This window comes from Rousettus aegyptiacus, unplaced genomic scaffold, assembly GCF_014176215.1.
Source record: "Rousettus aegyptiacus isolate mRouAeg1 unplaced genomic scaffold, mRouAeg1.p scaffold_m13_p_8, whole genome shotgun sequence".
NCBI classification, from domain to species: domain Eukaryota; kingdom Metazoa; phylum Chordata; class Mammalia; order Chiroptera; family Pteropodidae; genus Rousettus; species Rousettus aegyptiacus.
The window spans coordinates 7,761,111-7,775,259 of NW_023416311.1; the positions used below are offsets into that span (position 1 = coordinate 7,761,111).

The 14,149-nt window shown below is 48.6% G+C and overlaps 1 protein-coding gene across 1 annotated transcript; it reads right to left on the reverse strand.

Annotated features, from left to right (window-relative positions):
- Positions 1-309: 309 nt before the first annotated feature.
- Positions 310-13,547, reverse strand: LOC107502506 (group 10 secretory phospholipase A2). Its single transcript, XM_016129787.2, has 5 exons — positions 13,469-13,547; positions 13,284-13,337; positions 10,105-10,255; positions 8,273-8,382; positions 310-452 (listed from the first exon to the last, which is right to left on the reverse strand). Exons 1-5 carry the CDS (start codon positions 13,545-13,547, stop codon positions 310-312), a joined length of 537 nt encoding a protein of 178 aa, XP_015985273.2.
- Positions 13,548-14,149: the final 602 nt, after the last annotated feature.

The window sequence follows — 14,149 nt, forward strand, 5'->3', positions numbered from 1 at the left end:
GTATCTGACTGCCATCGGGAGCAGGTCAGAAGATGAAGTTCAGCCTTTTCATAAAGGTCGTACTTCAAAAATGGTACCAAACCCAATATAGTCATAAAGAGTTGTGGTTTTATAAAACAGGTGTGAGATTTTGACCTTATCCAAACTGGAAATCAAACAGGCTCCAACCCCAAGTTGAGAGAAAGCAGACACAGGTTGCAGCTTTAACATGCGGCCTCAGTTCCCCCTTGAAAAGAATTGGATGTGGCTGTTAATTAGTGGAAAGGAGTTTTATTTCCTTGTGCAAAAGGAAATGTCAAGTCAAGCGAGTCAGTCGCACTTGAGCGAGTCTTGCCCACATAAGAAACGGGGGTAGAAGAGGTACCTTAAACTGTATTTAGTTTGGGCTAAGCAGTATGCGATCTCCTGGTCACACTTGCACAAGAGTTCTTGACATCTGTCCTCTGCCGGTCCTGGAAGAAATGGGGAAACTGAGGTTAGAGCAGGGATTTGCAGAGGCTGGAGTATAAACACGATGGGAAGCCGGGAATGCTGTTGGCAGAAAGAGCTTAAGTTGCACGTGGGATGTTGACAGTTTACCACGTGATCTCCATTGTCGTGGCAACTCCAGGAGGGAGGAGGGGTTGTCAACCCGGTTTTGCAGACAAGGGGAGTGAAGTTACCAGGCAAGCGTTTTCAGATGCAGAGTCCAAAGTCCACACTACCGTTTGCCTTCTCTTTTGTATCAAGATTACACTGTTTTGTTTGAGGATCCATTTTGATGAGCAGTGGTTGCCAGGGAACCATCCAGGCCTGCTCTCTTACTTCCTAGCTATGTGATCCTGCCTAAATGAGCCAAGTTGTCATTTAAAATGGGGCGTTATCCACTTTGCCAGGTTCTCAAGAAGCCTGGGCAACAAAGCCTATGTAAAGTGCCCAGGAGAGACTTGGCCCTGGACATGCACGCACTCAATGTTGGCCCCGCCCATGTTTCTCTGCCTGCCTTCTCCAAGTTTCTTTCTGATGCTCCTTCAAGTAAAGCAGCTCGTTTTAGATAACAATTGTGTATTCCATTTCTCCTCTCCATCCTGGACCTGCCTTATACAGAGATGTAAAAGTTGCTACCCAAAATAAGTCTCCCTCTGCGCTGGGAATTCCACTACTAGAGATTCATTACTTTGGGTTGGAAATACTTTGTGATCTTCAAACCGTATCTCATTCATGTAGAAGGTACAATGCCTCAGACTGCTATGGATATGTCACCTAACCATGTCACCCACTGCATTTTAGTGCGGGCTTTTAATTATTCACATATATTGAGGAGTGGGTGGGGGGAACCACCTACTCTTAAATCCTCCCAAATCCCTTCCAGAGACACAGGGAAGCATGAGCTTTGGCATTAGCCAGCTCGGTCATGGATGTAGTAGCCATGAGCCTTTAGACACATCGCTTCATCCTTCGCGGGCTGTTCCTCAGGTGCTACATGAGGATACTAACAGCACCTACTTCTAAGGGCTGCTGGGGGAATGGGTAGACCAAGTTGTTAGAATCCAGGGCCTACAGGAGGCACTCGGAAAGCTGGGGCTGCCCTCAAGTTGGCTAATCTTCAAAGGTCCCCTCTCCAAATGCACAAGGGTCTTGGGGACTCTAGCGAAGGGAAGCATGAGAGTCAGGGAATTCATCAGCTTCTTTCCTGGAGCAGCACCAGGAGGCCACGTAGTGACGGGTGAAGGTGGCAAGCGAGAGGCAGGGGGCCCAGCACTCCGGCTATTGATTTTCCAGGCCCCATACCAGCTGACTCGATTAAATGTGTCTGTCTTCATGACTGCACACAGGGTTATCCAGACTCCGTTAGGCTTGTGACAGCTTCAAGGTTATCGCTTGAAATCCCCTCGTTTTTAATAGTAAATCAATGATTAAATAAATTATTATATTAAATGGCATTCAATTTCATTAAATAAAGTATCACCGCCATAAATGGAAAACCAAAACTTTATCTCATAAATGTAAGAAATATTAAAAAGAAAAAAAAAATAAGGAAATAAACAAGAGCCAGTGAGGGTAAAGTTCTAATAGCAAAGTCCGGTTAGAATGCTGTTGCCTGCCTGAAGGCTCTATGTCCCCAAACTAGAGTGTCTTGGTTAAAAAAAAAGAAAAAAGAAAAAAGAGGGTGGAGATTAGCAAGCATACGAGAGGTCTAACCTCTGCAGTAGTCAGACCATAACACGATTGGCACTTCCTCTTTGCCTCATTGGAAAAATTAACAGAGACTGAAAGGAAAATTCTCACTTAGGTTCATTTATTAAGCTCCCCACATTCTGGGAAACTACTGGGAAGAAGGGCAAAACACAAACACCCCCAACTTCAAAAGCCTGTGTTGAAACACTCTGCAAACTGCCTTGGATATAATTCATTAAGTGGATAAAAAAAAAGTTGAAGATGATGGGAGCTAGGGTTTATAGTACAGTTACGCTGAGCCGGGCACGGGGCAAAGTGTTCTGTCACCGCAACCTTACAGAACAGAACAGAAAACCCTAGTCTCCTCGCCCCAACTAGGGCCCCACCCCTTCCCTGCCCAATGCCTGGCATCATGGCTTGTCCACAGGAAGGGATGTCAACTCAGGATGTGCCCACCCTTACGATTCATTACCAGAGGATTGTTTTGCGGAGTTGTGATAATATGGGAAACAGCTTAGACTTAAGAGAAAAATAAGGGGTACAATACGATACTGCTATGGACTAGAAATATAGATGCGAAAGAAAAGGACAGGAAAAATACCAGAAGGTTTATTAAGCAGTTGTCTATATAGTGTCTATGGGAGTTTTATTTCCCATAAAACTTTGACATTTTGTAATTTCAGACTTTTCTGCTTTAGCCATGTGATGTTTCATCATAGAAAAAGAATCTCAACAAAATTCAAAGAATAGCTACTTCGAGGTTTAATTTATTATATTTGCTCTATCTCAAATATTTATGCCACTCAGTGGCAATGCCATAAGAAGGTGGCTCAGGGGGCTTAAGTGGCTTTCCTGCGCTCTAATCCTTACCAGATCCCCCTTCACCCCCTTCCCTACCTACAAATAAACACAATTTACCTTTTTTAAATTGCCCTTGCCATTTAAATGTCCCTTTAGGACAGTTCTCTAGCCCTCCTCTCAGATTGCCCCTCTCCCCCTCCCCCCCCGTCCCCCACCGCTACATACAAATCCTAGAGTTATCTCAAATACACCACGTGACCCATCAAACTCACAAAGATTTATGAACAGCCATGGCCTCTGTGGTCCTGTTCACTGGTTCATGGGGAAGTGGTCAAAACAAAATATGTTCATGACACAGACCAGTCGTTCTCAAATATAGGAGTTGTGTCCCCCAAGGGGCACTTGGCAATGTCTGGAGACATTTTTGGTTGTCACATATGAGGGCGAGGGGGTGGTGCTCTTGGCCATCTGGTTGGTAGAGGCCAAAGATGCTGCTAAACATCCTACCGTGCACAAGACGGCCCCACAACAGAGAATTATTCAGCCCCAAATGTCGACAGTGTCAAGATTAAAAAATTCTGACATAGGTTTCTATTTAGCTTTAAAAGAATAAGGTTGACCCACATGTTCCAATGTTAAGTGATAGAAATTATAAAATATATGTAGTGTGATCTGATGATTATTATTGTATGTCTATATATATACACACACAGGAATCTGGAGGAAGAGAAGCCAAACTTAATAGAAACTAGTTAACTCTAATAGATGTAGTATAACTTCCTACATTACAATATTTCTGTAATGTTTTCTCATGACAAACACGAATCAGGTTTGCATCAGAAAAAGCATGTGGTGGGTGGGTGGGTGGATGGATAGATGGAGAGAGAGATAGAGAGAGAGATAGATGGATAGATAGATGGATGGATGGATGGATGGATGGATGGATGGATGGATGGATAGATAGATAGATAGATAGATAGATAGATAGATAGATAGATAAAAACAATCTGTAAAAAAAACGGTAATAGAACTAGCCAGTGTGCCGGAGGCAGCTGGCTAAAGTCAATTAGTACCTGAACGAGGTACTAATTGTACCTCGTTCAATTGAAGCCTCAGAAAAAAAGAAGACAGGAAAGCGCTTTGAAGCCTCAGAAAAAAAGAAGAAGACAGGAAAGCGCTTTGGGAGGGCATATAGTCAATGCTGCAGCCTTGAGTTTATTTAGCGCAGCCTTTATATAAGTTTTTGGATACAATAGCAAAGCACAGAGTACAATGGCAAAGCACAATGTGCATTACCATAGGAATGCTGACATTTACATAAGTTCCTATATATCCTTCCCTCAGGGCACAAACATCCTTTTCTGGGGTGTAAAACATTCCACTATCTTAAAAGGGTTTCTTTAGGAGGCAAACCTCCCCTCCAGGGTCAGTAACGTTTTAACTCCGCACCCTGCTTCCTAGAACCATTGTTTAAGCAGTCTCAGCAGCTGCTTCATGGCTATCAGCTACGTGACTTCTTCAGTGTCTCTGAATGGCTCCCGACACCAGCGCAGAGAGGGAGCCCTTCTGCCTGTAAACTTTCCTTGGGCAGCTGCACAATGGAGACAGAGCCGCCCTTGGAACAATGTGACCCAGGGGGGTAGGGACTCCAGAGGAAGGAGCCGCTGAAGCTCCAGGGTGGCACTGTTCCCACAGAGCTGGCTAGAAGCCAGCTGTCTAAGGACCAGTGACTGGGACGAACACCCCAGCCAGGTCCTCTTCCCTCCCTCATCCATCAGCAAGTCTTGCAGCTCTACCTTCCAGCCAAATACGTCCGGAGGCCAGGCCCCTCTCACCTCCACTGGCGCCACTTGCCCTAACCGTGGCTCACCAAATCACTGCAAAGCCTTATAACCAACCAGTGCCTGGCTTCCACGCTTGCTCCCTCCAGGACATGGTCAGAGTGGTCCAGTTAAAATGCAAATCACGTAGTTTCCCTCCTCTGCTCAAAACCCTCCCAGGCTCCCGGCCTCTCTCAGAGGAAAGCCTCCAATGCCCCATGGATTCTGGCCCCCACCGCTCTGATATCATCGCCTGTCTCTCTCACCCCAGGTGACTCTGCTCCAGCCTCGCTGTCCTTCTTGTGCTCCTCAGACCACCCCGACTTTATTCCCAGCACCTCTTCATGTGGCTCCGCTCCTTCTCCAGGACTCTCCTTCAATAGCATCTTATCAGTGAGAGCTTCCCTGGCCATTCTATCGAAAAGAACATCCCTCATCCGTCACCCCTGCTAAGGAAAAATTCCCATCACAAAGTTTAGCATTTTAACCATTTGAAAGTGGCATTTAGTATATCCACAGTGTCGTGCGACCGATCACCTCTATTTAGCTCCAAAACATTTCTATCACCCCTAAAGGAGTCACCCCCTTTACCCCTCTCCTGAGTCCCTGGCAACCCACTAATCTTTCTGTCTCCACAGATTTGCTCATCCTGGATATTTCACATACTTGGAATCATACCATATGTGACCTTGTGTGTCTGGCTTCTTTCACTTAGCATCACGTTTTCCAAGTTCATCCTCGCTGTAGCAGGTACAGTATTTCACCTGCTCTGGTTTCCAACAGCTCTTACAGAAGCACTTGGCACAGACACGACTTCCCGCCCTCCACCTTTTAGACCACAGAGCCTGGGTTTTCCCTCTTGCCTAAAACCTAGCACGGAGCCTGGCACAGAGTACGTTCTCAAGCATATTTGTTGGAAGAATACAGAAATGCCATACATTGTTTCCGATTCTCACACAAATGCAGCGTCTAAGTTTTATTGTTCCCGTTTGACAGATGTGTAAAGTGAGGCTCAGGGGATTCAGTAACTTGTCCAAAGCCACAGAGCTGGGATGGGGTGGACCATGATTCCAGCCTAAGTCCTCTTGTACTTCCCTTGTGTTCCCACCCTCCTTCCTGAGCAAGACAGAGTCTTTCAAAAGCAAGACTTGGTCTCACTGCTCCAAGGCCTCAGGAACCAATGGCATCATGTTATTCAAGAATAATAAAAACTCAAAAGGAAAAATAGCTCCTCCAAGGGTTAAGTTTAAAATAAAGGCCTGCCAGTAAATATTATTATAGGCTTAAAATTCTTTTTAATATATTTAAGTCAGGCCCATAAATGGAAAATGGGCCACACCTGTAATTAAGTAAACAACTATGTTCAGAATCCCTCCAAACAGAATAGGAGAATATTTTTAGCCAAAACGCATAATAGATATTTTGGTTCTTAGTTTAGTCAGGGAGGGCAGTTCTGTAAACAGGCACAGACTCCACCAGAAGACACACCAATAAATATTTTACAAACACCATTTTCACCTGGTCAGGGGCAAGGAGAACATGCGAGCTGAAAGTAGAAAGGGAAGATCTTCAGCATTTTTCCAGGTCAAGGCCCATTTCGCCACCTCCGCACCCACACGGACAGAGGGCAGTTTGGGGACACGGAGTGTGCCCCAGGAGTGGGCGCACTGACGTCGCGTTAGGCAAGTCACTTCTTTCCCTGGGTTTCCGTTTCCCCAACTCTAAATAAGAGGACTGGACAAGATGACGTCTAGGGCACTTTCAGTCCTAAATATTGATCTTATGTCTCCATATTAATTCGGCTTTACTTTTATACCAGCTCCTAAGTTACGCTAAGGAGATAATGGCTGAGGATCTGTACATCTCTAAGAAGATCCTTCTAGTAACCCTTATGATTCACGCCTTCCCTCCAGAACAGACCAAGTTGCAGAAGCTGTGGTTTTAGTGGACAGTCACACCAGAACCTCATTTTTCTCTAGTGGGAGGTAGTGGGAACAGAGAGAGGTTCGGATTGGATGAAGGATGGAGGAGAGGGAATGGGAGAGAGTAAGAATCCCTGTCCAATCTGTTTATGACATTATAAACCCTTTTTAAAAATTGTTTTGCCACACTCATCTTCAAGGTAAGGAAACTGACCTTGAAGGTCATCCGCTAAGGTCAAGTGATTTTCAGCAAAGGTACCATAACTACTTAGTGGGGAAAGAAGAGTCTTTTCAACAAATAGTACTGGGACAACTGGATATCCACATGCAAAATACTGAAGTTGGACCCCTACCTCACACCATATACAAAAATTAAGTCAAAGTGGATCAATGACCTAAACATAAGAATTCAAATGATACAACTTATAAGGAAACAGGGGTAAACCTTCATGACCTTGGATCTAGCAATGGATTCTGAGATAGGACACCAAAGATGATTGACAAAAGATGAAACAGATAAACTGGCTTTATCCGAATTAAAACTTTCGTATGTCAAAAACATTATCGAGAAAATGAAAAGGTAATCTACGGAACGGGAGAAGATATTTGTAAATTACATATCTGATAAGGGTATAATACATAGAATATATGAAGAACTCTTACACTCAATTAAAAATGAGCAAAAGACTTGAATACACACTTCTCCAAAGATATGAAAATGGCCAACGAGCATGTGAAAAGATGCTCAACATCGCTATGGAAAGGCAAATCAAAACCACAACTAGATACACTAATCACCCCCGCTAATAGATACCATCCATCAGAAAATAATCTGTCCATCCATCATCCATCCATCTTTTTTTTTATTATTATTTTTTTGATGCAAAGTAAATTGCAGAGATTGGTTCGCTTCACCCTTAAACACATCAGGCCGTGCATTCCTTTTCCTTTTAACTTTTAATTCACGAGGAATTCACGAAGCCATTCTCTTTGTAAAACATGGAAACGTGACAGAGAACATCACTCCTCTCAACGTGATCCTGTCCCTAGAGATGATGACGGCCATCCTCAGTTTAGAGCGTATTTTTACATAACTTTTTCTCAGCTTTGTATACACATGCATGTAGTCACGGAAGGTGTTTTGGTGCTATTTGCAAGTTTCTTTCTCTCTTTTTTAACACAAACGGTGTATCATTGCATGTGTCTTTCGACGGTTTGCTCTTTCACGCACCATCTTTCCACGTCGGCACGTGGTTCTACCTTATGCTTTCTCCAGGCTGCAGGGTCTTCCACGGTGAGGATACATCATGGACTTACACACCCAGGCCCCGTTTAATAGACATTTAAGTTGTTTATATCTGGTGTCATTCTTATCTTTTTCAGTTCTTTGTCCAGACAGCCAAGAAATAGGTTTCTTTGTTTATATTTTTAAGTGCTCGGTATTAAAGGTCACTTATATTAGATAAATCCAAAGAGAGGTGTATGGAGAGTTGGAAGCAGTGATAAGTGATTATGACCAGGATGCCCCAGAGTCCCTCGGGAAGGTTCATGCAGGTGTTGCTGAGGACTCACCGCATATGATGTGCTGATTGACGCACTTCCAGAAGTAGGGCTCCACCTTGGTCCTGCAGCCAGCCTCCTCATTCGCATGCTGGTAGCAGCAGTCGTGATGATGACAGCACCTGTGGGTGGCAGACGGGCAGGGCGGCAGGTGAGTGAAGGCGGGGCTACTCTCCCAGACATCGTCCTACGACACGACTATGAGTGACTGAGGACCCACAAGGGAACAGCATCTTCTAGTCCAAACTTTGTCCCTAAGAATCCCTATCCTGGGAAAAACATTCTGCTGAGCCCGGTGTGTCCTGCATTGGTTCCGCCCCATGGGGATGCTCAAGCCTGGCCCCTGCCTGCCTCGCTTTGAGTCTCTGAGCTCCCGCCATACCCACCTCCCGTTGCTGGAGTGAGCCTGCCTCCTGTCTTTGCCCACGTCCTGCCCTCTGCCTGGGACCACAATTTCATGCGCACTCTTCCGTTTAGGTCTCAGCCTAAGTACTGGGCCCCACCCCCAGGATGTCATCAGGCCCCCCCATCACCCCAGGCTATAAGGGTCTCTTAGCTACACCCTCTCAGAAAACCAGGTTCCTTCCTTTCATAGCAGGTTTATAACAAGATCCTCATTAGTAAGATTGATTAATATCTGACCTTCTCAGTGAACAGAGCTCTGTGAAGGTGGGGCCATTTCTGTCCTGTACCCCACAGTATCACTAGCATCCAGTCCAGGGCCTGACACATAATAGAACCACAGTGTCGCTAATATCCAGTCCTGACACATAATAATGATATTATTATTATTGTAATTATTATTATCATTATTATTTACTGTTGAAAACTTCCCTGAGGAATACCCACAGATGTCCCTAAACCTACTCATCACTCATTCATTCACTAGTATTGTGTCCATCTAGCCGTCAGCCCTACTCCGCTGGGTCTGGCAGGGAGAGGTGAGCCAGATTCTGCTCTGCCCTCCAGGAGTTCTCAGTCTGGTGGCGGAGGCAGACAAGCCACCAGACGCCCCATGCATAGTGACAAATGCTGAGATATAGAGTAAGGAGAGGGAATCTGGAAGCCAGAGGAGGTGTCATACCCAGCTGGGCTTCGGGGAAGGCTTCCTAGAAGAGGTGATACCTGGACTGCATCTGGAAAAATGTACAGGAACCAGACGACCAGAGTGGGAAAGCATGGCTAACAACAGGAGCCTTGATGGCACAGGCCTAAGCAAGGACCTGTTAGTGACAATCGCATCCGAGCTAGGGAAGAGACAAATTTTCTTCTAACCTACTAGCTGTGTGGAAATGGATGAGTGGCTGTGCTTCTTTGAGCCTCAGGACCCCTCATCCATAAAATGGGGATAGCCATCATCCTGTGTCCAACGAAGGCCACGAGGGTAAATGAGAGAAAGTCATAGAAAGATCTAAGCCCACAGTCTTACATGGAACAGGCACTTCTCACACGGCAGCAGAGTGCAGGGATTAGGGGCATGACTCCACCCAGACTACCTAGGTTCGAATCCCAGCCCCTCCTACCCTTACTCTCTATGTGGCCCCAGACAAGTTACTCGATCTTTCTGTGCCCCAGTTTCCTCATATCTGAAATAGAACTGTTGTGAGGACTCAAAGAGGTTCTCAGGATAGTTCCTGGTGCATTATGTCTGATCGACTTTATGTTATTTTATTCAGCTAAAGTAATCATTCCATGACTAGGTTTGGGAGGGCGGCTGGCACCAAGGTGTCCTCACTAGGAGGCCTTCTGCCTACAAGGCAATAGTACCATGTGCAATTTCCTCATAGGCCTTGACTAACCTAGGGGATGGGAGACCTTCTAACCTAGGCCAAAGGTGCACTCACCAGTCAATGGCATCCAGGGGTTGGCCATGGCCACCCAGGCCACAATAGCAGCCGTAGCTAACATAGGCCAAGGGGCTGCGGGGGCCAACACAGTCTATGGCCTCTGCCAGTTCTATGAGCCCACGCCGGTGCACATGTGACTTCAAGGAGACTGAGGGAAAACAAAGGTGAGAGACTGAAGGTCAGGTCTGCCCTGAGGAAGGTCACTGGCCCGAGAAGGACCTGGATGACTGCCTGGGTTTGAATCCAGTTCTTCCTCCTTCCTATCTGTGTGCCCTTAGGAAACTTATTCAGGCTCTCTGTGCCTCGGTTCCCTCATCTGTAAAACAGGGGGATCAGGGGACCTCACCCCATACAATGAAATGAGATCACACGCATAACAAGCTCTGACTATTATCACCAATATCCTCAAGGTAGCCATGAAAGAAAAAAAACAGGACACAGAGCCATGTCGTCTGAAGGATCACATCACCGGGCCTTTACACGGGCTTGCTCCTCCTCCTGGAATGCCCAGATTCCCGATCCCCTGCCCTCGTCAGCTCCAGATGCAGTCGGACGGCAAGCTGTGCAGCAAACGCCTACCCAGTCGCCTGTGATAAGCACTGGACATGGGAGAGGAGCTAAACAGGGTCCCTGCCACCAAGGAGGGCTCCTCTGTGGGGGTTTCCCTGTCCTTAGATCTCCCCTGCGCCACCGCCACTCCCCTCGAGACTCTGGCTCAGGGACCTTTACATCTCCTCTTACTTTCGCTGCTGAGGCACAGCTGCCTCCCACACAGGGAGCCGCTGTGGCCGGAGCCCAGCCATGGCTCTGACACACAGCAGTGCACAGTAGATACCATTGGAACCGCTGCATTTCACAGGTGAGGAGGACGAGGGAAGGATGGGCAGGAAGGATGACGTCCACAGTCACATGGCCAACAAGAACCTGCCTGACTGGGAGCTCCGACCCAGGCTTCTGACTCCCGGTCCAGAGCTCATTCCTATTCACAGGGGAAGGAGGCCTGCCAGGGAGGGTAATAGCGCTGAGAGGCATCAAGAAGGGGGGCCCACTGCTCAGGGCCGAAGGCCCCAAACCCGCTGAGACATGGATTGGACATCAGAGAATCCCAGGGCGACCCCTCCTTCTTGTTAGGGCAATGAGTCTACTCTCTGGCCTTTGGTCAAAAAACAACAGTCAGAGAAACAGCAGGAGAGGCAATCTCTTGAACCTCACCTTGTACCTAACATGCACTGCGCTCCGCAATGTATAGGCATCACCTGCTATCAATGGCGTAGCCTCCTCGTCTTGTGGGCAGCTGGTATCCCATTTACAGACGGGGAGGCTGAGACTGGAGAGGCGAAAGGACCTGTTCCGGGTCGCAGGGCTGGTGAGCTGCGGAACAGAAGCTCACGCTCACGCCTGGTCATGCCCGATTTCTGGAAGTCCGCTCTCCACTAGCCTGGGACTGTGGATCCAGGGGACTCATCACTGCATTTGGTCATCATGTCTCTGGCATGTCTTTTCATCCAGAACAAGTTTTTAACACACTAACTGTTTTGGAAGAATCCAGGCCAAAATTCGATTCAATTTTGTTTTTTTTTTTCTCAGTGGAAAAACTAGCATATTCATGCGAGGGAATAGAGATGAATTCGAGAGAAACAAACAAACAATGAATGTAGCATGAAAAGCTTCCCCTTCCTTTCTGGGTGACCGGTCCTCACTCTCCCAGGACTTGGCGAGTGCTACTCCCAGCTGCCCACACCTCTGCCCGAAATCTCCCGTGGCTTCCACCACCCTCCAGGTAAAGCTCAGGGGCCTCACTGTGGCCCAGAGGCCGTGCCGGAGCCAGCCCCCTCCCTCCTCTCCAGTGTCCTCTCCCCATGCCCCCTACATGGACCCTGCTCATGATCTTCTGTGTCTCCAGTTAAATTTCCCATCACATATATCCTGTGCTGCAAATGCCCTCATCTAGCTCGCCTGCCCCCTCCTAGAATCTGCCTCACCCCAGGTAACCACAGGGGCTCTTGTCACCCAGTGCTGCTGTCTGCTTATGGGAGTGACCCTCTCACCTGGGAGCTCTCTGAGGGCAGATCTCTGCCATAGGCAGCTCCAGATGCCTTGGCACGCAGTGGGCATCCAGACAAGGCCCCTTGACCTCTGGATCCACCAAGCCCCAGTCTAAGAACATCTGACAGGGCCCCAGAGACTCCCCGCCCAGACCTAACCATGCTCTGCCATCTCACAGGGTCCCAGGCACTGCCCTATGGAGAACCCAAGCATGGGCAGACACCCAGCACTGGGTTTGGAACCAAGGTAAATACTCCCTCTGGGCCAGCTAAGGTGGGGCAGGTCACTCCGGGGTCTGTTTGCTCTGTCTGCCCACGGCAACCTCTGCTGGGAGTGCCAAAGCTGTCCAGGCTTCCTATCAGCCCATCTTCCCATGGGCCTGGGTGTGCGCTGTGTGTGTGTGTGTGTGTGTGTGCGTGCGCGCGCGCGCGCTTCCTCTTAGGGTATCTCTGCTTGTATCTACGTGAGTCGGTCCATGAGCCCTATACCTCGGTGCCCAGGTGAGGCTGGAGATGTGGCTGTGTATAGTGTGGTGTCTGTCTATTTCTCTGTGCTTGTGTGTGTCTGTGTACCCCAGAAATGGGCAGTCACTGAGGAAACCTCTGCAAGGGTGATGAGCAGAGGTGGGTGAGAAGGCGACCTTGTGTTCTTCCTCAACCCCAGGGAGGGCTGGGCCCCTTCTTCCCCTGCTCCTCTGCCTCTGGCGTCCCCTGGTAGTCCAACCTCAGACTCCAGAGACAGGAGGAGAACAGTCAGTTCACAGGACCCCAGGCCCCAGGGACAGGGAGGGTCCGGTGTCTAGAGAGGATTACAGCGAGTGGAAGGAAGGGTGTCTGGGGAGGACACTGGGCCCCTGGAGATGGGCTGGGATAGTTTGGGGTCCCTGGGAAGTGTGAATGAGCGGAAGCTCTTGGGGAGGCTAGAGACGGGTCTCCTGGAAACCTGGAAAGGAATCTGTCAGCGAGGGAGAGAAAAGGAGGCTGAGGGCTATAGGGCTCCAGAAACTTGGGGAGGGCTGTTGGGCTGGAGTCCTTGCAGGGGGGTGGGGAGCAGGGCTTCTGGGTCCCTAGAGAAGGTTAGAAGAGTCCCGAGGGCTCCTGGGTCCTCCGAGGGGCTCAGTCCTCACTCACCTGCGCTGGACAGGAGCCCGGGGACCAGGAGCAGCAGCAGCAGCGGCAGCATTACTGGCAGGGTCAGAGGCGGTGGACACATCAGATCGTGGCAGGTGTGGGACGATCTGGCTGGCCCGTGCAGTCACTAAGCTGCGGCCGAACCCCCTCCCCCGTGCCCCGTCCGGCCCCGCCCCTGCCCTTACCTTCCCGCAGGGCCTGGGCGGAGCCCAAAAAGGGCAGGCCCCTGGGGCGGCAAGAAAAGTCCCTCCCCGACCTCTGCATCTTTGTCATCGAATGGGTTCGCTGGGCCAAGAGAGAGGATTCAGCCCAGGATGTCTCAGATTAGGGTTCGGGGAGAATTACGGAGGAAAAGCGTTTAGCAAAGGGCGCTCTGTTATTATTATTACCCGCGGCCCCCTCCCGCGCTCACCAAAAGAAGTGTTGGGGGGGGGGGAGGGGGAGGGACCGAAGGTGATTTTAAACACTTTAAATGTAGAAAATCGGGCGCTCCTGATACGCCTTGAAATCAGCTCTGTGCATCGCCCCCCAGCCCCACTAAAGTCAGGTAACTGAGAGAGTCAAAGATTTGCCTAAGGCCACACAGTCGCTTCTGGTAAAAGAAAGCTGGAGTCGTGGGGGAGGGTAGCTAGCCCCACATCCCCACAGGCTTCTCATCTGGTCCAGAATAATAAGGCTTTCTCCAAGGGACATACACAATAGGCGCGGGGCATTGAAAAGAGATGAAAATTGTGGCACACATCTGTTCCCCACTGTCCTTACCCAATTACTTATCAATTTCTGTTGATTCTGAGTCATAACTGCTTCTGAGAGTACAACCCGAGGAGCCCTTCCCGTGGCCATGACCAAGCTCTAGCAAAAGCAAT